We start from the raw sequence: 25,380 nt of genomic DNA on the forward strand, positions 1-25,380 counted from the left end.
CCCTCCTTTCTCCTTCCCTCTAGCCTCCCAGCCTCCCAGCGTCTGTCTCCAGGATTTCTCTCTTCCTATTTCAGGAGGACTCTCACAGGCTCCCTCAGCCTGTGCGAAGCTGAGGTTTCCCCTGGATCTCGTATATCCCCAACACATACCTCCACGCACACACGTCCCCGAGAACCCCGCGCTCACACCGACACACACTCGCGCGCGCACACCCTCGCGGTCGCCTGTCCATCTCCCTCCCGGGAGAGCCGGCGCGCGTCTCCACCTTCGCCGCACACTCCTGCTAGCCGAGCTCGCCGCGCGCTAGGATTCTTGCGGCTCGGAACTCGGATCGCAGCGTTCAACCCCTATGGTGGTTTTTTGAAACATTTCTTTTCCTTCTTTTCCTCGTTTTTATTGCACTGTTTTCGGTCTGGGGGACTAGTGGAGCGAGGCGGCTGCTTTCTCAGCCAGCCCCGGTTGGCTTTGCCATCCTCCATCAGGCTTATAAAAGTTTGCTGAGCGCAGTCCAGAGGGCTGCGCGGCTCGTCCCCTCGGCTGGCGGAAGGGGGTGACGCTGGGCAGCTGCGAGGAGCGCGCCGCCGGCTCTGGCGGGCTTTCGGCTGGAGGGGCAAGGTGAAGAGCGCACGGGTCCCGGGGTTCACCGAGCTGGATTTGCATGTTGCACCATGCCTTCTTGGATCGGGGCTGTGATTCTTCCCCTCTCCGGGCTGCTGCTGTCCCTCCCGGCCCGGGCGGAGGTGAAGGCTCGGAGCTGCGGCGAGGTCCGCCAGGCGTACGGTGCCAAGGGATTCAGCCTGGCGGACATCCCCTACCAGGAGATCGCAGGTAAGCGCGGGCGCGCGGCCCGGGCCGGCTGCAGCCCTCGGCGGCCGCCCGTCCCCCGGGCCGCCGGAAGCCCTCCGCCTTCCCCCTGTTGCTGAGTTGTGGTGTTCACTTTCTGCCGGGGGGCTCTCCGGGCCGCCGCGCCTCCGTGCCGGGCGGCGGATGCTCGGGGCGGCTTCTCCAGCTGAGGGGGGGAAGGTGTGCGTCTCCGGCTGCCTCATTGTGTGTGCACACGCGGGAGCGCCCTCCTTCCCTCCCTCCCTCCCGCGCCCGGCTCCCGCGCCCTCGCGCTCCTCTTCGTCGTTGGCTCTGGCCGAGCGGGCCGGGGAGCCCGGGACCCCCGGGGGCGGCCGCGGCGCGAGGGCGGCACGCCGAGTCGGGCGCCCACCCCGCGCCGCTCGCTCAGGCAAACTTGGAAGAACTGCGGCCGCAGTTTGCCCAGCGCCACCGTCAGAGTGGCGCCTTCTCCGCTCCCGCCCTCGCGCCGGCGGGGGCGGTGGAGAGACGCGGAGGGCTCCCCGGCCCCTAGCTCCTGCCCTCCGGGGAGGCAGAGCGCCCGGCGCCCGGGCCGGGGCGGGCGGGCGAGCGGGGCTGGGGGTGGGGGACACCCCCCACCCCTTCCACCCGGGGACTCGGCCTCCGACGTCGGCGGCTCCGGGCGGGTCTGGGGAGTTCGCGGGCTGCCGGTTTCAGATTTGGGGCGGGCTTTGCCGTTCCGGCTCCTCAGGGCTCCCCCGATCGCGGTTGGTCACTCGCGGTCCTAGGCACAGCCCTGCCGCCCCGCGCGGCACCCCGTCCGGAGCGCGGCCTCGCCAGCCTGCTCCGGGGAGCTAACTTCAGCGGGTGGCTCGCTAGCGGATGCGTCCCGGAGGTCTCCTCGGACCCCGCGTCCCCCGGCCACGGGTGTTTCTCCTTCGAGAACCCCCAACCCCTGGGTCGGGCGCCGGCGTGTGGGGAGGGCTCGGTTTCCGACCACTTGCGCGGTCGCCTGGGTGCATGTTTTCCGGCTCTTAGCTCCAACCGAACCCGAGCATCTCGGGGGCTCTGTGAATGAAACGTGTTAGGGAGAGGTAATCCCCTGGCTGCGGGAGCGCGGAGCTGAGAGAGGCAGAGAGGGGCCAGGGGATGCTGCGAGGGCGCGGGCTGCTCAAACCCGGCAGCCGAAGTCCTCAGTGCCCCTCAGATGGTCGAGTCAGAACCCTGGATTTCCACCAGCCTCTCTGCGTTTTGCCCAGGAGCTGGTCTCTACTGTGCGTTTTGCAGTGATGGTAAAACACCACGGTTTCGATACGTAGTGGGATTGCCGTTTTATGGTTGATGCACAAACTCTACAAGTGAGGGTTTTTACTTATCCCGGAATGAGCACGTTTCTAGAAATGTAGCACTGGGGAAAAAAAAAAAAAAAAACCAACAACACAACAGCTTATACATCACGCTAACAGCGCGGAGCATTATATACAGGGAGAGGTTTTCAATTCTGAGCCTTAGGCAGCCTCTGGTGAGTCGCAGGCGGAACCTGTGGTGAATTATAAGACCACTTTTCTCTCTGTCACTTCATCTCGCTTTTCCAGAGCTCCTTAATTTGTTAATCAATGCGTAGAGAGCGACTGCCCCCACAGATCCTTAAGTTTCTTAACTCTCCTTCCCCTTTGTCTACTGTTATTTCATTCTTTTTAATTAATTGATAAGGATCAGCTATGCCTTTTTTTCCCCTCCCCCAATCTCAGGGAATTCAACTTTTTAAAGGTTTAGAATATGGATCACTTTTTTCTGGGAACTTTTTCTCCACTAATCTGGGTTTTTTCAAACTATGTCTTTTAAACACACATGTATTTCCCAACGTGATTTCAGAAAAGGTATCTCCAAGAAGAAAATAGTTAAGTATTTTTAAATTGCTTCTGTATTATTTAATGAATTGTGGGGCTTTCAGGAGACTACAGGTCTTTACCACGATGCAAATCTCCTTAATATCAAAGGGAAGGTTTTCTGTGTATATGATTTCTGTAGGCACCATTGACTTTTCTGAAACATTCCCAGTGGTTGAAATAAATCCTTTAGTAGATTTTTAGCTACAGAGATTTTTTCCCCCCCTTTTCTATCCCCACCTTGACAATTACAGGGCTTGTTAATTAGCTATGAATTTCTAAAATGTGTGCACTTTCTGTTAAATTCTCTTTCTAGGACTAAGGGGACTGTTGACTTTGCATAAAGCTTCCTGTCCTTTGGTACCCTTTGGTACTCAAGCTATAGGTCATTGGGGGGTCAGAGGCACATCTGATAGGAAAAACAAAAGAGATGAAAGGTACCTGTGTATTAAGGATCAACATTTTTTCGAGGTAAACTTCACTCAGTCTACCTATTGCTGTTGGAAGAATCATCTGTGTCCTATTATTAAACGAACCCACTTTCGTTCTCCTCCCTAGTTCCTGATACTATTTACTTTTAATTATCTAGTATATGGCAGTTATCCTTCCCTTCAAGTCCTTATCCTTTGCCTTGTTTGGACTTTTAATGGGTTGCTTGAGCAACAGCATGTGCTGTTAGTCTGCCAGGGAACATGAATTTAAAGGAACTGCTGTTCAAATTTCAGGTTCATGAGAGCTGTTTCTAATTGAAAGATATTTGCAGGTAGCTTGCCTGGTAAAATAACTGAAAAGTAATGAGGACATTATGTCTCATCATGACATTATTAAAGTTTTACTCAGAACTCACAATTGTGAAATAGTGTTGCCCTTTTCTATTCTAGGATAAAAGGGAATTCTTCAAACTCAACAGATGAGGGGCTGTGATGGGTCATATATAAAGTTCGACTCTCAGAGAGTGGTTGGGAAAGAGGAGGCCTTCAAGGGGCAGCTTGTACCATTAATCTTCACTCAGCCCTGATTTTAAACCATCCCAGGCAGATCAGATAGACTATCTGTCCTTGTTTGAAAGACCTCCAAAGGAGTAGACTCTTGAGCCCCTCTCAGCAATCCATTCTGATATTTAGTAATTTTTGTGGTATCCGAACGTTTCCAGATATCTAGTCAAAAACCTTCAAAATGTGCTTATTTTCTCTTCTGTCTACTGGGAAGATATTGAGCCATGTATCATCGAGTTCTTTGTTAGGACTGTTATTCTGATCAAAGGTCAGCATGAAACATGCCGGTTTTTCTTCCAGCACCAGTAATGTTATCTTGTTTTCCAATCCAAGTCATACTGATGGCTCCAAACTTGTAAAGGAACTCACAGCTGAAAAGAGCATCTGCTTAAAAGGCTGGGCAATTCAGGGGATGTTGTTTTATGCTTATGGAACCTCTGTTTTATGCTTTGAGCCTTTTTGGAGTCATTAATTATAATATGCGTGTGTTGCTGACTAGTGATAATTTATTGGCTCATGTTAATGTTTTTCGTTTATCTAATGTAACTTTACTTAACATTCCCTTATGTAGGAATTACTGTGTCCAGCACCTACTGTGTACAACATTACCTACTTTGAAAACATTAAACATTGCCTGATTGACTTTTTCTAGTAACTTAGATACTATCATTATCCCCATTTTAAAGATGGAAAGACTGAGCAACAGATAATTAACTTGCCTGAGGATGACTCAGCTAGAAAGCCAGGAGCCTAGAACTCAAATGCAGGCACTCTGATCTCAGGCGCTGGAGTATATACACTTCATCTTGCCCACTGCCATGTTGTATTTGTTGAATGAATGCATGTAAAATCAATTCTATTCTCATCTAATACCTACATAGCCTGGTATGCTCAATCATCATATGCATTCACTCACAGTTCAAGCTGAGAATTTTTCTATTTACTTGCAACATCTACAATTTTTCAAACTCACTTTGAATTTGGGTTTTATGTTCTCTGGAATTGGCTATGCTTCCACCACTAAATTGTCTGTGTATTTGTGCATTTTGCTGATCATTGTATAGATGTGGTTTTATAAAAGATAGAAAGTAAAAACATGTGTTGGGTGTTTTTTTCAATATACTGGGCCTACTTTCTGAATAATGGGTTAGTCCAAAAAAACTTACTATAGGAAATTATCATGAGGGTAGAAGGAGGAGGGAAGTTTATCTCCAAAAATTAGTGGGGGGGATATAACTAACACTGTTCTCAATAATTTACTCTGCCAACTTTTTCCTATGAGTCAGGCTATACCTAGATATTAAGAAAGCATGAAAATTCTCTCCTGTCTCTTTGATATCAGCTTATCTCAAAAATGTGAAAATCTCAAAAATCTAAAGTAAAAAAAAAATTCTCTAATATTCCAGGGACTTTGATTGTTTTAGTCCTTCTTTATCATTTTCAAATTTCAGAATCTTACCTGGCCTGGGTCCAGCAGTTCCTTCCTTTTTTTGGTGGGCTTCCCAGGGAATAAGCCTGCCCTTCCTCTGCTCACCAGCAAACCAACTTCTTTAATACATTTGCTGTTAACCCTACTCTTTTTTCAATTTACATGTAGATATCACATTAACGTAAATGAAAAAACAGTGTTTGGTAAGTCTTACTCTTTAAATCTCCTAGTTAGGGATAAATAATTTAATTTCCATTTAACCGCCTTCTTCAAAGAGTTCTGATTTCCTAGCGCCCTGTTTCGTTAGATGATGTCTTTAAGATCCTTTCGAAGAACAGTGTGAAGTATAAATGAATTAGTGGAACTTCAAATGGTTTTTTTATGATTTGTCAAGTCACTAGATTACTGAAAGATTCACATTAATTCCAGGTATCAAAGCAATCTAAAGTCTGGGCTATTAGGAGTACCACTTGTTAGACTTTTGATTTGGGAATTAATTTTAGAATGATCCTTGCAAACAGAGTTATCTTAGCTGATTTAATTAGAAGATGATATGTCATCACTGAGAATAAGAGTTCATTTGAGTTGACTGATACACTTTTTTACATAAAACTCACATCTTTTAACTGTGCCACGTCGTAATAGCTTGTGAGCAGAAATGTAGGCCACTATCAAAAGTGGTTTAAAATGTACAGTGAGATGTTCTTTAGAATATTGTAGTATAAGCATTGCATTATAACTTATGTGAGAGGGTGACTACTGTTCTTTTGCAGTTATGGGTATTATGAACACTTAACAGAATATAAAATTATTGAGTCTTTTTAAACCAAAGTGACATACCATTCAGTCACAAGATTTTTATAGAAATATGAGTTTAGGATAAAAACTGCAGTAAAGAAATTATTGATAAAATAATTCATTAGTTTAATCTTAATATATTCAGACTCACAAAAGTAAAATCATAAATAAGACTGTTTTTTTCCTCCTTAATTCATATCTCTCTGAAGGCTTCTAGTAAGGCCAGCAAGGTGACTTGGAGTTGTCTTGCCTGTATAAACAGGAAAAATTATTATTTCAAACTGGTGCTTATATCATTTTGCAGACCAAATTCTGCTCTCTTAAATTCTTTAGCTGGTGCATAATGAGACTTTAAATAGTTTCATAGTCTTCTCCAGTATTCAGTTTTTAGTGACTTACATGAGAGCGTATGATAGTGTAGTTGACTCCTTGGGATGGTGTGTTTGTAAATAAAGGATTTCATAGTAGTAATTCTTTGGTGAAGGTTTAAAAACTCTAATACTCCTGGATGGACATATTTAAGAGTTTTGAAAACCCAGGATGAAAAATATTTTTAGACAAATGCACAGTTAGTAACAAGGAAAAGTAGAAATTCGACTCCACATTTACACATTATCCAGGCTATTGATTACTATTACAACCTATTCTTCATCTCTTTTAGGCATTTGTTTTTTATTTCTCTAATAAATAGTTCTTGTTTGCCTACTATGTGTAAGTCACTGTGTGGTGCTGGCTGTAGGGCCCCAGGGAGTTTTAATCCCAGCAGGGAAGCAGAAATTCAGGGCACCTTTAGCAGTGAATGGGCGAGATGAGTACACAGCGCTGGGGTACCTGACTCTGGGAAAGCATTTAATAGGACCGTGTCCTCTGATCACAGGGTTATGGAAATGCCTCCTTGAGGAAGAGTAATGGGCTCTGAAGCCTGAATACAGAGTCAGAGGGGGCAGAGGGAACACACATTTCCTGTGTGGTAAGAAGGCCCCGAACCTGGGGAAACAGCCGTTGAAAGGGCAAAGGGTATGAGAGCCTTGGGAGAAGAGCCTGAAGAAGTCAAAGTGTTAGTTGCTCAGTCGTGTCCGACTCTTGGTGACCTTGTGGCTCTGGCCCACCAGTCTCCTCTGTCCATGGAATTCTCCAGGCGAGAATACTCTACAGTGGGTTGCTATGCCCTACTCTGGGGGATCTTCCCAACCCAGGGATTGAACCTGCATCTCCTGCATTGGCTGGTGTATTCTTTACCATCTGAGCCACCAGGGAAGCCCAGGACTGGGTTGGTGACTTGTGATCCAAGATGGCCCAAGCACATTGACCAAACATTTACTTTTTTTGGCGCAGACATGGACCCTTAGTGCTAAAACCTGTGGGCTAAAGTCAACTGTTTATAGCTCAAAGAAGCAGATTTTAAACTATATGCTGCTGCTGCTAAGTCACTTTAGTCATGTCTGAATCTATGTGACCCCATAGATGGTAGCCCACCAGGCTCCCCCGTTCCTGGGATTCTCCTGGAAAGAACACTGGAGTGTGTTGCCATTTCCTTCTCCAATGCATGAAAGTGAAAAGTGAAAGTGAAGTCGCTCAGTCTTGTCTGACCCTCAGCGACCCCATGGACTGCAGCCTTCCAGGCTCCTCCGTCCATGGGATTTTCCAGGCAAGAACACTAGAGTGGGGTGCTGTTGCCTTCTCTGTTTAAACTATATAGAACCTCCCTATTTTGTGTACCCTGGGCCTATAAAAGACTCTAAGCAGCTGCGCCCTCAACACCCCATGGCTGAGCACCATTGCCCAGAGACCTCATCCCCTTTGTCTGGCAGGATATTTCAGTGCTTCCTCTTCCTTGCAGGGTACTCTCTGATACCTGTGGAAGTGCTCAGCTCTGAGGGACTTCTCCTTATTGCAACCTGTCCAAGTGCCTCCCAAATAAAGCTTGTTCTGTCAGCTGCCCTCTCTTGGCCCTGTCTCTTTCCTTGACCAGCATTGTAATCTGTTCAACTCACTACTGTGAATAAGGCCTTTAACCCAGAGCAGTGAGAAGCTGTTGAAGTGTTTTAATTAGGATGGGACATGGTTTTGAGTGTTAGTGTGGTTGCTTTGTAGAGAACTGATTGGACGAGAGCCAAAGGCAGATACAGGAAGAGGAGAGATGTCAGCGTGAACCAGAGTGGTGACTGTGGGAGAGGCAGGAAGTGGAAGGGTTCGAGAAGTATTTAGGAGGTAAAATTGATACCACCCAAACCATCGATCAGTCCACAGTTATTTATTGAGCATCTACTATGTGTCTGACAGTGAATGTGTGTGTGTGAGATAGAGGTTGAAAGAGAGAATTATGTGTCCCAGAAATGTTTATCAAATTAACAAGTCAATATAAATACTTTGACACAGTTCATGTGTACCTTTTAATGGCAACAGAATATCATAAAACCAGAAGAGGACTGTTAGGAGTTTTAGGGTCACTGAGAGAAAAAGATTTCCTAAATAGAGGCACTTTATTAACTCTCAGAAAGTATCAAAATATATGTCATCAGCTGTGTTCATTTTGAAATTCGAGTAAAAAATGTATGTTTTTTATACAGTGTAAAATGTAAAAATGTATGTTTTAAAAATTTTCACTAAGATGAAAAATGGGTTTCCCTGGTGGCTCAAGGGTAAAGAATCTGCCTGCAATGCAGGAGACCCGGGTTCCATCCCTGGGTCAGGAAGATCCCCTGGAGGAGGGCACGGCAACCCACTCTAGTACTCTTGCCTAGAGAATCCCCATGGATAGAGGAGCCTGGAAGGCTGCAGTCCATAGGGTTGCACAGAGTCAGACACAACTGAAGCGACAAAGCAGCAGCAGCAAGAGGAAGAATATATTAAATTGTTACAGGGGACATAGGTACACCTATGGCTGATTCATGTTGATGTTGACAGAGAACAACAAAATTCTGTAAAGCAATTATCTTTCAATTAAAAAATAAATACATTTATTAAAAAAAATGGTTACTTCATTGCCTAAGATTAAACGGTCTATGGCTTAAGTGCCAAATTACGTGACTGACTGTAATAATAAGAATCATATCAGAAAGAGATTTCTTTGACCTTGCTGAAGGGAGGAGGTAAAATTTTATTGGGAGTGTTTTAGTCAGGGTTCTGCAGAGGAACAGAACCAAGAATGTATATCTCATATGTAAATATATGGGAGATTTATTAGATAGATAGATAGTTAGGGATATAGAAGAGGAGATTTATTATAGGAGTAGGGCTCATGTAGTTACATAGGCTAAGCCCCACAGTATACTGTCTGCAAACTGACTACCCATGAAAGCAGGGGGGATAGTTCAGTCTGAATCAAAAGTTCCAAGGACCTGGAGCTCTGTTGTCCATGGGCAGGAATATGTGGGCATCCTAGCTCAAGGAGAGAGAGAGGATTTACCATTCCTCTGCCATTTTGTTCCATTTAGGAGATCAAGCGATTGGCTGATGCCTGCCCACATTGGTCACTCAGTCTGCTGAATCAAGTGCTATTCTCTTCCAGAAACACCCTCACAGACACACCCAGAAATGATGTTTGGCTACTTATCTGGGTCTTCCTTAGGCTGGTTTAGTTGACGTGTAGAATTTACCATCAGAGGAACCTTGAGGAATGGGTCACCTTTGACAGAGGGCCCTGAAAGAAGCCATTAGGGTTGGGGTTAAGCAGGCGAGCAAAATACAGCTTGTGGGAGAGAGTCAGCAGGGTTGATTAAGAGCTTGTTAGAAGTAATGTTGAACAGATAGGGTGGGCTTGGAGTTTTGGGCATCCTTGGCTTTGTACAGCAGAAAGTAGATTATCATCTGAGAGTCATGGCAATGAAGGCATATGAGGAGAGTATTGTTTTAGGTCGGGCAAGAAGTATAAACAGGATGGAATAGAGGGGGTCATGAAAAGTTCGGAGATGGAAGGAGGACAGCCAGGGAGCGATTTTCGGTACCAACACATGAGCAGCTGAGGGCACAGATGAAGATAAGAGGTAGACAAAAGGGTGAATGATGTCATCAAAGAAGAGGTAAAATTAAAAAAAAAAAAAAAAGCTTTAAAAACTGCTCTGCTACTTAGAAGTTCCACTAAAAAGGTTTAAAGAGGACAAGCCATTGAAACTCTAGCCTGAAATAATCTGTGTCCCTTAAGATACTTTTGGTTTCAGGTCACAGAAAATCCTGACTCAACTGGTTCACGCAACCAAGGAGAGCCATTCTTTTACATGCAAAGAAGTCTCACCATGGAGCAGTTCTAGGGTGGAAGGTGGCAAATGAACAGTATGACCCACTCGCAGGTTCTCCCCATCTTTTGACCCTTCCATCCTCATCCTCATCATCCACATCAGCTACATGATGAAAACAAGATGGCCACTGGAGTACCAAGAAGCAAAGCCTCGGGACAGTGCGCTGAGGCACACAGTGGGACCATTCCTTCCCACGCGCATCTCCACATTGATGAGGCAGCCTGCCCCCGGAAGTCCCCAGTGTATTTACCCACCCTTCTCATTCCAGAATTACTTCCTGTGCCCATGCTTGAAGAGAAAGGGACTGTGGCTGTTGATCTGAACTTGTTTAGTTGCTCAGTCATGTCCAACCCTTTGTGACGCCATGGACTATAGCCTACCAGGCTCCTCTGTTCATGGGATTCTCCAGGCAAGAATACTGGAGTGGTAGGCCATTTCCTTCTCCAGGGGATCTTCCCAACTCAGGGACCAAACCCAAGTCTTCTGCATTGGCAGGCAGATTCTTTACCACTAGCACCACCTGGGAAGCCCAAATAAATAAATAAAACTAAACTTGAGCCACTGATTATTTTGTATTAATAGTGCAAAAGGAGTGATAGATATTACATGGCTCTTAATGTGATGAAATTGGTAGTGTAAAACACCATTTGTAAAATGGTCTTGTCAAAAGATTGAACATGTACACCTCAATGTTCATAGCAGCACTGTTTACAATAGCTAAGACATGGAATCAACCTAAACGCCCATCAACGGAATGGAGAAAGAAGGTCTATATAATGGAATATTACTCTTTATACCTGCTTGGAAGAGAAAGGAAAAGGACTGTGGCTGTTGGTCTGAGCTAGTCACGGTTATACTGTAAGAGGGGCTGATAGCCTTTTGCATTTTCATGGCCACTAAATTGGTTACTTAATCTTTATAATCTTAATAAGAATCTCAAGGAGTTGAGGGGTAATGGAGAAACTGAGAGGGATGACTCAGACTACCTGAATTAATTATTTGGCATTCTTGCTTTAGACCTATTTCTCAACACTGGCCAGTGGCGAACTGATGCATGTAAAACGATTGACTCTCTAGAGGGTAGTGTATAGGGAGACCTGATTTGTAGCATTTGCCAATTTTTGTGGTCTAAATGTTCCCACCATGGCCAATTTCGAGCCACTAACAGATTAGCAACCAGCTCACAAAATTCCAGAAAATTTAACAACTGGCTCTTTTCAGTTGGAAAGAACCAGGGCTTATCCTGGAATCATATGAGATATTAAAAAAAAACAAAAAACAAAACCCTACACTTGGGCTTCATCTTCAGATATTCTGATTTAAGGGGTCTGGGAAGGATATTCTCCCTCCCTCCCTCTATCTCCTCCTTTTTAAAATTTCCCAAGGAATTCTGATGTACATGTCGGGAGGAGAGCCAGTGATCTGGAGCCAGTGCTTCATACGCATTATCAAGTACCAGAATCACTGGAGGGCTTGCTAAGCTCAAATGCCTGGGCCCTACCCCCCAAGTTTCTGAGTCAGTAGTTCTGGAACAGGGCCTGGAATTTACATCTTTAGCAAGTTCCCGGGTGATGTTGATACTGTCTGTCCAGGCACCATCTTTTGAGGAGTGTCTGGGAGCCATACTCTGAGTGCATTCAGCGTGGTTTTAAACACACTTTATTTTCTGTTTGGTCAGGGTAGCCAGTTCAATTTGGGCAATACTTTTGCGTTGTTTTTCGCCTTGATCTTGGGTAAGAACCTCCACCCAGAAAGCGTCTCTGCTCCGAATTGCACACACACCCTATTTCCTCTGCCTTCTTCCAGATGTCTATATTGGCCACTAGGGGGACCAAGGGAAAGCGAGTGACTGGATTAGTTCAAACCTTCATTACCTGTGCCTGGAGCAGACCGGGTTTCACCCAGCTGACTGAGGCGTTTCTGCATGAGTAAAAAGAAAAGCACAACATTGCTTGAAAGGGAAACTGGGAAGGACAATTTAAGTTTCTTTCGCAGTAGCATCCCTATTATTTTTAGCTAATGTGGTCAGCTTTCTGTGATAAGTAGGACACATTTTGGGGTCCTTTTTAGAAGATATCTCTGGTCAAGAGTGATTCCAGCCCCATCTCTCCATCTTTGAGCTGCTTTTCCTGTGCAGATTTAGCCATTTGTTCCTGACTTCCAGATACAAGGAAACTACATTAGAGCTGGTCACTCTTCATTTTATATGCATTTAATTAAAGGCGTAGCATAATGCATTCTGGGCATGCACACCTGTGTCCTGTAGGCTTTATCGGCTAGTGTGTTTGCTTCTTATTACGTCTCGGATTTCCTGAGAAATTGACTTTCTCTTTTTGTGTCCCCGGTAGAGCTGAGATTAGCAGAGGCCAGTGCTCCTCTGCTGAATTTCAGGGAGCTAGGGGTGTTTCCATTCAAGGTTGCAGTGAAGTGGAGGCCACTCTGTAAAAAAAGCACTTTGAGGTCTTCCAAAAAAGAGATGAGTAACTATCAATTATTATTTTCTTAATGGGTCAGAATAGCACAGAGTCAATAGCACTTTTGCAATGAACTTGAAAAAAAGCCACCATGCTTTTGGCTAGTATAGATGTTTGTAAGTGATGGGCCTTAATTTTTTGGGGGGGAAAGTAAGAAAATATTGTCCTTTAGCTGTTTGCTTATCCTATATTATTCCAAATCCTAACTGGGAGTTTTTAAAACTTAGAAATGATAACATTTAAAATCACTTGATTTTTTCTCTTTTTTTGTAGCAGAAGTTTTAACAAATGATTTTGAGGAGTTTAAGTGATCTTTGACATAATGGGAGCTCTATTTAGAAAATAATTTTTAATTCTGAAGTATTAATAGCAGTTAATATTCCTGAAATGTAGGGATTCTGAGCATTCCTACTTGATCTGTTCCAGCCTCTCCTGTTTGTACTGAATTTAGGGAACATAGTTGACTGTTACTTTTACATTATCAAGTGTTAATGTGTGAAAGGCTTTTATTGTGCTTTTACTACTCATTTGATTATGTGGTTATCTTATACAATATTTTTTCACAGACTTGGGGGTATTCAGACACCAGGAGGTTAAGTACTATGTTAAAACCTTAGGCCAATCTTTTTATATGACTGCCATAAAGAATATATTCATTTTGCTTACATTACCACATGGCTCTCATAAAAGGTCAATTTCAATTGAATATAATAGGTTGCAAATGGCAACTTGTATGTCATCAATAACAAAATTAATACATATAATCTCTTTTCACTTACCACCTTCTGTTTTTTAGAAAAAATAACTTGAGGATTTCTTAAAATCAGAGATCTTCATGATATGTTTTGTATAATAGACATATCAAAATTGTATAAACATGTTTTTCTATTTTAATCAAGAAATTACATGTAATCACATTTAAATTCCAGTTAAAACAATACATTAGGTGCAACAGATATTCACAGCAAAAAACCATGAAATTATGCTTTTTCATTTTGTCATATTAATTTAACAAATTATCTTTGAGTCAGTTTCTCAGCCTGGGTTATTACTGTAAAGATAAACTCAATATTGTGAGAAGGTATATGCCTAAACATAAGCTAATTGCTATGATTTAAAAATGGCAATTTATTTTTACCCAGCGTATGCTTAGTAAATTATACAAAGGTTTGCAGTTTAACAGAGGGTTGACTATATGTAAAAATATAGGTTATCATGGTCTTAATTCTATGTGGTAACCAAGGTTGCATATTGTAACTGGAATAACAATTTCCGATAACTGAAAAAACTGTCATGCATTTTAAAGTGAGTTTTAACCTTTCTAACCATGAGTTTATCAGGTACAACTCTTGACAAAACCATTGTGATTCCTCTGAAATATTTATTTTCAAAAATATCATGTGTACTTGAAAAAAAAAAGTTATAAAAATGCCTTCTATGTTGAAAGCCTTTGAAACAGTATTCTTCAGAAAAAATGAGCCTTTTTCCAAATTACTATCATCAGGAAAAACAGAAAGATGGAATACAAATAGGCCAGAGTAGGCTTTTCCCAGGTCAACACTCCCTGAAGCGATCTTCATTCTGGGCCACACGCAATTCGGATTTTAACCCAGCGAAGCATCAGAGAGGACTGGTGTCCTAAGAGAGAAGCCTGGAGGTTTCTGAAGTCCCAGACTGCCCAGCCCCTCCTTCTGGAAGGTGCCAGGGACGCCCAGAAGGAGGCTCTGCTGTAGCGCCAGCCCGCAGGTGTGCCACCTTCGGCCACGTTTCAGCCTGGTTCCTGTGGAATTGATTTTCACGGCTCATGACAGAAGCTGTTTTCAGCCCTTGAAAAGGAAGTGGCTGGGCTGATCCTCACACAAACAGCAAATTGCTCCCTGGCTTTCAGAGCCTTCGAGGTCTGTTACCTTAAGGTCCTAATGGCCTTTTAACAGTGTTTCCAGCTGAGCAGCAGATGTAAAGGATACTGAACATTGAAAGCACTCTTCTTTTTTTCTCCTCTCCCCCAAAAGAATCTTTTTTTTTTTACATTGTACAAATACCGTATCCTAGGACCTATTCAGCAGCATGTTAGATTTTTAAAAACTGAACCAGATCTCAGATAAATATATTGCTGGTGCCATACATCTGCCACCTTGGTGGGCCTCGTGTCTCATGAGACTGCCCCCTGGGAGCCGAGATTATGTCAGTGTTAGCAGTGGCTCCGTTTGGTAATATCTCAGTGTTCTTGCCTGGAGAATCCCAGGGACGGGGGAGCCTGGTGGGCTGCCGTCTCTGGGGTCACACAGAGTCGGACGCGACTGAAGCGACTTAGCAGCAGCAGCAGCAGCAGGGGCAAAAATAATTAATGGGGCCCCAGAAAGCCTTGAAAACCCCTTATACTTTCAGTTCATTCCTTTTGATCCTAAAAATGACAGTATATTTCTGGAGGCCATATATTTAATTTTTAGAATTATATCCAGTCTGCCCTTGTTTTCATTTTGTCTTCCTGTGACGGGGGGGAGGTGTGAAGGGTTTCCGCAAGGGGCAGCTATGTGCTCCGTGCAGAATGAACTTAAAGACTTTTACGCTAAGGTTTGAGCTAAGGGTGGTATTTCAGTCTTGTGGGTTTTGGGGAAAAACATTAAACATCACTGAAAAATACTTCACAAAATTGGACATTTTCCATTAAAAAAATGTTAGAGAAATGGGATGTTTTTTGATTTCTCTTTGGTCCAAGCAGTGGTCACTGGAAAGAGAAAAGAGAAGACAAGAGAAACCAGACTAGAGAAAACCAGCTAGGCTGCTAAGTCATCATTCCCCTTTCCAGGGACTCACCTGTTTTATAAGCTTTTGGAGGACCTGTAGGAAGAATGTGAGTTGCCACCAGATGCTTTTGAACTGTGGTGTTGGAGAAGACTCTTGAGAGTCCCTTGGACTGCAAGGAGATCCAACCAGTCCATTCTGAAGGAGATCAGCCCTGGGATTTCTTTGGAAGGAATGATGCTGAAGCTGAAACTCCAGTACTTTGGCCACCTCATGCGAAGAGTTGACTCATTGGAAAAGACTCTGATGCTGGGAGGGATTGGGGGCAGGAGGAGAAGGGGATGACAGAGGATGAGATGGCTGGATGGCCTCACTGACTCGATGGACGTGAGTCTGAGTGAACTCTGGGAGTTGGTGATGGACAGGGAGGCCTGGCGTGCTGCGATTTGTGGGGTTGCAAAGGGTCGGACATGACTGAGCGACTGAACTGAATTGATAGTTGAAAATATGGACACATTGCCACTCTGACTTGAAAAGGCAGGAGATTTCTTTCCTCTGTCCTCCTGTTCCTTTCTGCCTCCTCCTCCTTCGTTGCTTCACTCACATGACCCGCCTGGTTTTCCTCAGTATCTCCCATGTGCTGGACAACATGATGCGTGAAAAATTATAGAGTGGTTGAGTTTATAAAGTTCAGTGTGATCAGTTTAGCTCTTCTGAGCAACAGTAAATCACGTGAGAAACTTGTTCTGTTTTGGTGCTTAAGCAGAGTCTGTCTTTGACTTCTTGCTCTATTTCTTGGACCTTTTTCTAAACCTCTCTGTGCCTTGGTTTTGTCATCAGTGAACAGGGATATACTTAATAGTTCCTCGGTCTCAGTGTTATGATTCTACTACATGCATGAACAGGTAAGCTCTTAGCATAATGCCTGGCACTTAATAAAGGGTATGTACATGTGTGTCAAACAGTGAACAACAGAAAAGCCAATCAGTCTTCCATGGGCCTGGGGAGTGACAAGGGAGTGATTCTTCCCCAGGAAAGGAGAGGGAAGGGAGAGTTTCCTTGGGCTCTGCCCATCTCCGGGCCCTGCTGGCCTGCACAGCTGATGTCTGGGGTTGGTGTGTTCAGTGATCTGATCTTATACAACTTGGGAAGGACCTGGTAGCCTTCTTTTCTGAAGTCTTCACCCTGACATTGGCCATTCTGGCCCCAGAGGCCTCCTAAATCCCTGACCTGTCCTTCACCTGGCCTTTGGCCCTCCTGTAGGCTTGATTACCTCCTGGTTTACCACTCAGCTGCTTTCTGGGCCTCCGGGAGGACTGTGAGGACTTCTGGGCCAGGCCTGTGTCCCCCAGGTTTGGGGCAGGGGTGCAGCCCTTCCTCTGAGGGCCCTGTGGCTCCACATTTACTCTAAGGTCAGCTTTAGGTGGCCCGCTGGGCAATCTCTTCCTGGGGTCCTAGGCAGAACTTGAGCCAGAAATCTCTCTTTTCTTTGGCTCTCCTCTAGATGCAAAGCTCAGAGAGGAGAAACTGGGAGATGTGGGGAGCCATTCTTATTGCTGTTTAGTTGCTAAATTATGACTGACTTCTGTGACCCTATGGATTGTAGCCCACCCGGCTTTTCTGTCCACGGGATTCCCAAGGCAAGAATACTGGAGTGTGTTGCCATTTTCTCCTTCCGGTGATCTTCCTGACCCAGGGATCCAACCTGTGTCTCCTGCATTGGTGGGTGGATTCTTTACTTCTGAGCCACCTGGGAAGCCTGTGGGGAGCCATTAAATCTTTCCATCTCCTTTCTTCCCATGACCTCTGGACCAGTGGGTTTGCTACCCTTTCTCTTCTGGCTGGACCTCAAGCTCTTTGGGTTTGGAGATGTAAGTCTGCTAGAGAGGTCAGGTAATAGATTCCTATACACTCTCAGGTGGAAGCTTGTAAGAAAACAATGGATTAAGGGGCAAACTGAATTGAATTAAGTACTTTCAGAATGGCATCCCCATTACATAAGCAAGATGAACAACTTCCAAAGAATGCCTCAAACACCAACTGAAATGGAAATAATAGGAATTCCTTGTTTATACTGGAATCTTTGGACCTCCTAGGGAATGGTACCATATGGGAAAAAAGGACTTAATTCCTTGTTTTGTGTTTGCTAATTGGATTATTTTAAACTTTTCTTACCTCTTTGAACCCCAGTATCCTTATCTGTAAAAAAGGGTAATAATATAGTGTGGCTCATAATACTTTTTTGTGAGGATTAAATGGCATAATGCACGTGAGCAGCCTGAGAGAGAGAAGTCGTCAGTAAATGTTAGTTCTTTTTTATCCCAGTTCCCTCCTGACACACGTATCGTGATGAGGAATCTATTTCTTATTCAGGAGAGAGAAAGCCTAGTAGGCTGTAATCCCCATTCGGAGACTTAGTCACTTTTAATTTCCTTTTATGATAAGCTTCTAAGAGAGAAGCTTTAATAGCACGTTAAAAGGTGATCCTGAAGTACTGTTAAATGTCAAATAGGAAATCTTTCAAAAACATTTATTTCTCCTTTCTGGTCTTCTACTCAGAAATGGCTCTGAAACTTCTCTTTCAGGCCATTCTCACTGGTTTCTGTTGCGCATGCCACCAGCAGAAGGATATATAGCTGGTACATTGCCTTGATTATTTTAATTTGCTTAAACCAGTGGTTCTCAAAATCACCCAGGAGATGTGTTCAAATGCAGGCTGCTGGGTTCCATGCTGGGAGTTTCCCATGTATTAGTTAGCTCTGAGATGGGGCCAGTGCCCAAGTAATACCGATGGTTCCTGGATCACACTTTGTGATCTCCTGACTTAAAACTATCAGAGGTCAGTTTTGGTTCTCCAATGGCTTGAGGATAAATTTCAGCCCCATCTGTTTGACATTCAGAATCTCAAGCTATCCTTCTAGGGTACTTCTAAGCATCCTTCTAGAAATTTCTGTCTAATAAAAAGTTTCACTAAATTTCATTTTCTTTCTGTGTCTTATTACATTTGCTAACACCTCATAACAAGGCTTATTCATACTGTTGAAAAAAAAAAATAGCTGGCTTAAAACTCAACATTTGAAAAGCTAAGATCAGGGCATCTGGTCCCATCACTTCATGGCAAATAGATGGGGAAAAAGTGGAAACAGTGACAGATTTTATTTTCTTGGGCTCCAAAATTACTGCAGACGGTAACTTCAGGCATGAAATGAAAAGGTGCTTTCTCCTTAGATGTAAATCTATGTCAGATCTAGACAGTGTATTAAAAAGCAGAGACATAACTTCGCTAACAAAAGTCTGTATAGTCAAAGCTGTGGTTTTTCCAGTAGTCATGTACCATTGTGAAAGTTGGACCATAAAGAAGGCTGCTGCTAAGCTGCTAAGTCGCTTCAGTCCTGTCCGACTCTGTGTGACCCCATAGACGGCAGCCCACCAGGCTCCCCTGTCCCTGGGATTCTCCAGGCAAGAACACTGGAGTGGGTTGCCATTTCCTGCTCCAATGCATGAAAGCGAAAAGTGAAAATGAAGTAGCTCAGTCCTGTCTGACTCTTGGTGACCCCATGGACTGCAGCCTACCAGGCTCCTCTGCCCATGGAATTTTCCAGGCAAGAGTACTGGAGTGGGGTGCCATTGCCTTCTCCCAAAGAAGGCTGAGTGCTGAAGAACTGATGCTTTTGAACTGTGGTGCTGGAGAAGACTCTTGAAAGTCCCTTGGACTGCAAGGAGATCAAACCAGTCTACTCTAAAAGGAAGTCAACCCTGAATATTCATTGAAAAGAGTGATGCTGAAGCTCCAATACTTTGGCCTCCTGATGTGAAGAGCCTGATGCTGGGAAAGGTTGAAGGCAGGAGGAGAAGGGGATGACAGAAGATGAGACAGTTGGATGGCATCACCAACTCAATGGCCGTGAGTTTGAGGAAACTCTGGGAGATGGTGAAGGACAGGAAATCCTGGCATGCTGCAGTCCATGGGGTCACAAAGAGTTGGACATGACTTAGCCACTGAACAACAATAATAATACAAGTCTCCTTCTGTTTTCTCCACCAGGGAAAATCCTCTTGAGGTCTAATTCTCTGTTGTGAATTTGTTGTAAGCCACCTGATCCCCAGCTTTTCCTTCTTTGATACGTTTGTGGAACATTCGTGTGTTCATTTGGTAATTATTCAAATTTTGCCTTCTGCCTCTTCTCTCGTGCCATTTAAAATGAGCCTCTTACAGACTTGTGGACAGAGGGGGAAGGAGAGGGTGGGGTGAATTGAGAGGCATGGAAACATATATATTACCATATGTAAAATAGATAGCCAGTGGGAATTTGCTGTATGGGAGTGCTCTGTGACGAACTAGAGGGGTTAGATGGGGTGGGAGGAGGGAGATGGGTGGGGAGGTTCAAGTGGGAGGGGACATAGGTTTACCTATGGCTGATTCATGTTGAGGTATGGCAGAAACCAATACAACATTGTAAGGCAATTATCCTTCAATTTAAAATACATAAATTAATAAAATGTCTCTTAATTTGTGTTTCCCAAATTTAGCCATAAGGGGCCTCTAGGGGCTTCCTAGGTGGTGCAGTGGTAAAGAAATCTGCCTGCCAAAGGAGGAGACACAAAAGACTCAAGTTCGATCCCCTGGAGGAGGAGATGGCAACCCACTCTAGCATTCTTGCCTGGAAAACTCCATGGACAGAGATTTCCCTGGTGGTCTAGTGGCTAGGACTCTGAGCTCCCAGTGCAGGGGACCCAGGTTCATTTCCTTCTCAGGGAACTAAATCCCGCATGCTGCAACTAAGACCCAACACAGCCAAATAAATTAAAAAAAAAAAAAAATTCCATGGACAGAGGAGCCTGGTGGACTATAGTCCATGGGGTCACAAAGAGTTAGACACAACTGAGTGACTGAGCACAGTCCCTGGAACATAGTATTTGAGCCTTGTAGGAAGTCAATAGATAATTGACTATCACCAATTGTAATTATAAAGAGATTTTTTTTTTTTTTTGCCTTCCAGACAACTTTTAGTAAGATCAAATTTAAATGGTGTAATATAAAGACACATTCATGTTTTCTTTGAAAGACTGTGGCTGATAAGTTCTGTTAGCTTAGCCAGTGGAAATCAATTTGTAAAAGTATAGACCACCAGAGTTTATTGTGTAGAACATACATTTTGTGGCTTTCATTCTATTTTAGAGCATAATATTTCTTCCAATGAAGCACCTGCTATATATATGTCTATCAGATGTTTTTTTTTCCTCCAAAACGTGGCGTATTTTATCATCACTGACAGCAATTTTCAAATACCTGAAAAGATTAGAAGAGTTAAATACAAAGAGTACCTTAAGTGGAAGTGGTGTTTCCTGGGAGATAAAGAAATTGATAGAGAGGAAAGTTAGTTTAAAAAGTCAGCCCTCAGGATAGAGCCATCAGATTGTCTCACCTTTGAAATGATCTGTTTACGATGGAAGCTTTGATTAAGAAACTGTGTGGCTGGAATGTTCGTAGAAATCCCTCGTAATTTTGTGAATTCAATTTTATTTATTATTTTTTGCATTAATTCTTTTTTTTTTTTTTTATTGAAATGAATCCGCCACAGGTATACATGTGTTCAGACCAGCACAAATTTATCTTTGGCTAGCTGGTTAAGGAAAAGTATCAACAGCTGCCCTCCCCTTGAGTACACACAGAATACTGAAAATAGACATATAGATGATTAATGTCAGCATTATGGGGAGATGGCGTGAGAAAGTCATGGGGACCCCAAGTGAAGCAGCTGAACATGGGAGGGCAGGTATAGGTAAGCTGTTAGAGGCGGAGGGGAAGAAAGCATGGGCTCTGAAGCAGGGATTCGGAAATGCATTTTTTCTCCACTGCTACAATCTATATCTTATACAATGTCCTTCCATATAAATGGACGAACATTTATATGTTAATATAGTTAACATAGTAAATGTGTGTGTGCGCTCAGTTGTGTCCAACCCTCTGTGACCCCAAGGACTGTAGTCCACCAGACTCTTCTGTCCGTGGGATTTCCCAAGCAAGAATACTGGAGTGGGTTGCCATTTCCTCCTCCAGAGGATCTTCCCAACTCAAGGATGGAACCTGCATCTCCTGTGTCTCCTTCATTGAAAGGTGGATTTTTTTTTTTTTTTTTACCATTGAGCCAACGGGAAATAGGGAAGGTTGAATTCCTCAGTTAAATAAATCATGCCCTGTGAACTCCTTAAGAAATGGGCAAGAAGGCAATGGCACCCCACTCCAGTACTCTTGCCTGGAAAATCCCATGGATGGAGGAGCCTGGTAGGCTGCAGTCCATGGGGTCGCCAAGAGTCGGACACGACTGAGCGACTTCACTTTCATGCATTGGAGCAGGAAATGGCAACCCACTCCAGTGTTCTTGCCTGGAGAATCCCAGGGACGGGGGAGCCTGGTGGGCTGCCATCTATGGGGTCGCACAGAGTCGGACACGACTGAAGCAGTGCAGCAGCAGCAGCAACACTGAATATTTTTTTTTAATTAAAACACACACACACAACAACTTTTTTTTGGCTTCACTGCATAGCATGTGGGATCCTAGTTCCCTGACCAAGGATTGAACCTGTGCCACCTGCATTGGAAGCCCAGAGTCTTAACCCCTGGACTGCTGGGGAAGTCCTAGGCAATGCTGATTTTGAAAAATTCTATCCATCTTTGTTCAAGTAAATAGAACATGCATCTGTTCTTAGGGAAACTGTATAAATTATTCAAGAATTCTATTTAACCCCCAAGTATTTTGGCCTCTATATCGTAATCAACTTTCTAGAAGTATTAAGAATATAACCACATTTATACCATATGATAATCCCTGTTTAAAGATGTAGTTTTAAGTGGTGATAATTCTACCATTTAATATGCAAACCTTCTTTTAGTGATATCAGCATACGATTGTGCCATGCGTTTTAAAAGTTCATAGGCATCATAGCTACCCTGTTAAGCTATGTGTGTGGTGAAACATATGTGTGAAGTGAAATTCGCTAAGTCATGTCCGACTCTTTGCAACCCCATGGACTATACAGTCCATGGAATTATCTAGGCCAGAATACTGGAGTGGGTAGCCTTTCCCTTCTCCAGGGAATCTTCCCAACCCAGGGCTCGAACCCAGCTCTCCTGCATTGCAGGCAGATTTTTTACCAGCTGAGCCATAAGCGAAGCTCAGGAATACTGGAGTGGGTAGCCTATCCCTTCTCCAGGGGATCTTCCCGACCCAAGAATTAAACTGGGGTCTCCTGCATTGCAGGTGGATTCTTTACCAGGTGAACTATCAGGGAAGCCCTGTGATTGTGCAAATAGAGACATAAATATTCTGATAATCAAAGATGACACTAATGGTGAGGCTTTTTTTTTTTTTTTGCCATGGGGTGGCTGAAAAGAACAATTCATGCTGTGAATCCGTTTTCCTAACTTTCTTGCATAGATGCTATAATAAGTGGTTCCAGTGGAGAAAAGGTGAACCCGAGTGAGCTTTTGTGTGCCCTCTGTCATCTGACTGGGCTTACTTTTTGGTTCGGTCTATGTTTTCTATCAAGTTTGAAACTGTGAACGTTTCCACTCTGGTGCCGCTGCACAGTTTGCACATGAAGATGTTTTAAGCAGGTTCTGAAATCATAAAAAGTAGGGAGGATGCCCAGATGACAAGGAGCAGAAAAATTCCTCCTTTAAATAAAAGCCTCCCTTCTCATTTGGAAAGCAAAATGTGCTCTCTTAAAAGTAACAGCTGCAAAAAAAAAAAAAAAAAAAAAAGGCAGGAAGGCAGAACACACTAATCTAAGTTGTAAAATATGTTTGGGTAGCTGAACAGAGATTTAGCTGTTTCTGAGGGGAAAAAAAATCAAAATCTAATTTTAAAATGAAGGTATTTAAAAGCCTGGCACAGGAGAGCCTTATTGATGGAGTTGGTGAGCAGCCCGGATGTGGCCACTTCTCTGCTCTGGCTGGCGGCTCTGCCTGCCTGCTCTTTGCTGCCTGCTCTGTGCTTGTAGCGGGGGCCTTACTCTATAGCCTGTGGTCACATGTATCAGCAGACAGACACCTGTCTTTATGGAAAGCAATCTGTGATTATAGAAGGGAAAGCCAGAATGAGTTTGTTTTTCTTAACTGACTTTGTTTTTCTTAAAGTTGATTTGGACAAATTGATACTTCTTTCTGAAAACAAGGTTCAAAGTGTTTTTTTTTTTTCCTTCTCATGTAGAATTGAAGCTCTGAGCTTATGGATTTCTTTAGGTGTTACATATATTGATTCACAGGGTTATATATATTGATGCACTGAACTTTTCCTAATAGAATATGATAGCGTTGAAGATGTTTCTTTCAAATGGCCTGGTTTCTGAATGGAAGACGTAACAGCACTCTGTCAGAAACATGTCTGTCTTGGGGACCCTGTTTCTCAGGTAGTGGATCTGTTCCCTAATCTGGAAAATAGAAACCTGTTGCTGTTCAGTTGCTAAGTCCTGTTTGACACCTTGTGATCCCATGGACTGTAGCACGCCAGGCTTCCCTGTCCTTCACTATCTCCCAGAGTTTGCTCAAACTCATGTCCATTGAGTTGGTGATGTTATCCAGCCATCTCATCCTCTGTTGCCTCTTTCTCCATCTGCCCTCAATCTTTCCCAGTGTCAGAGTCTTTTCCAATGAATTGGCTCTTCACATCAGGTAACCAAAGTATTGAAGCTTCAGCATCAGAAGCCTCTATACATGGCATATATATTTGAGATTGGGGAATATGATGTGTGTGTGAAGTCACTACTGCCCCAATAAATAATAACACAGTTTTGTTAAAGACTAATATAATAAATCTGATTTGCTAAAGTATACATTTCTGCTCTGATAGACATACCAATTTTGCTTTCTGCTCTCTGAAGGAAGTTTCTCTGTTCATTTCAAGAAATGGAAGACAGCTGTGCTCACTACTGTAGCACCATTGTTCATGGAAAAATGGGATAGACCCTAAGGATGATGTACTTTTATATGGACAAGAGAGATTTGTTTTTCTTTTTTTTAAGAAGGAATGCATTTAGAGGGAGAAATTCTTCCATCTGTTAACTTCTTGCAATATTTTATTTAAACATTTTGGAGCAGTAATCACTTTCTAACTTTTATTGCAAATATAATACATATCTGATGTATTTGATTAATCTCCATTAGTTTATAAGTTCCTGGAAAGCAGGGCCATGTCTGATGTATCCTAGCATGACCCCCAGTTACCTGGGACAGGTAAGGCATTCAATACGCATATAGGGAACGTATCAAATTATAACAATGACCTGGGCTTTCACTTGATTCCTAGAAAACAACCTCTTTGTAGATGTTGACCAACTCATGTGTATTCTGTTATGAAGGGCATTCTATACATTACCTGACATATGCTAACTTCCAGCCATTATATTGTCAATTTTCATTTCTTCAGATTTATCAAGCACAAGTGAGGTCAGAATACCTTGCCCTTAATAAGTTTACTCTGTAGAAGGGCATGTGGTACAGAGTGTCATGTAAGTTATTTCCTATTGAGACTGACATTGAGATATTTCTCCATCATGTAAATTAGTAATCTAGGGAGTAAAATTTATATTTAGAGCTAGCTCAGCTGAATATTACACCTTATTATCTTCACCCTAGTTTTTAGGGAGAGAGAGAGACCATTCTTGCATTTTATCTATGCATTTACTTCTGGAAAAAATCAGTATTAAAGAGCCATGACTTTTACAGCGAGTCGAATGGTCTTATTCCAGTGATATTTTTGAAAGAATAAAGAAGACTGTCTGCTCTCTTTTCTCTTGCTGTAACAAGAGTATCAAATGATTGACCTTTCCATATAGCTGAAGGTTGCCCTTTAGTGAAATGAAATGGAATGAAGATAAAACATAGAAATTGTAGTAGGATTGTTAAAAATGGGCTTCATGTTATACCGCTGAGTATATATTTATATAATAACATTGACTGAGCTCCCTCTGTGTCCCACATACAATTATAAACTCTTGTAGGATCTCATG

General features: G+C 43.3%; 1 protein-coding gene across 1 annotated transcript in view; it reads left to right on the top strand.

Annotated features, from left to right (window-relative positions):
* The first annotated feature begins 519 nt into the window (after nucleotides 1-519).
* Nucleotides 520-25,380, top strand: part of GPC6 (glypican 6) — a 1,231,564-nt gene continuing 1,206,703 nt past the window's right edge. Inside the window, exon 1 of the mRNA NM_001081730.2 lies at nucleotides 520-828. Coding sequence (NP_001075199.2) covers nucleotides 669-828 — 160 coding nt within the window. The 5' untranslated portion in view covers nucleotides 520-668. The remainder of the gene's footprint in view (nucleotides 829-25,380) is intronic.

This window comes from Bos taurus, chromosome 12 (genome assembly GCF_002263795.3).
Source record: "Bos taurus isolate L1 Dominette 01449 registration number 42190680 breed Hereford chromosome 12, ARS-UCD2.0, whole genome shotgun sequence".
In the NCBI taxonomy this organism is placed as follows: domain Eukaryota; kingdom Metazoa; phylum Chordata; class Mammalia; order Artiodactyla; family Bovidae; genus Bos; species Bos taurus.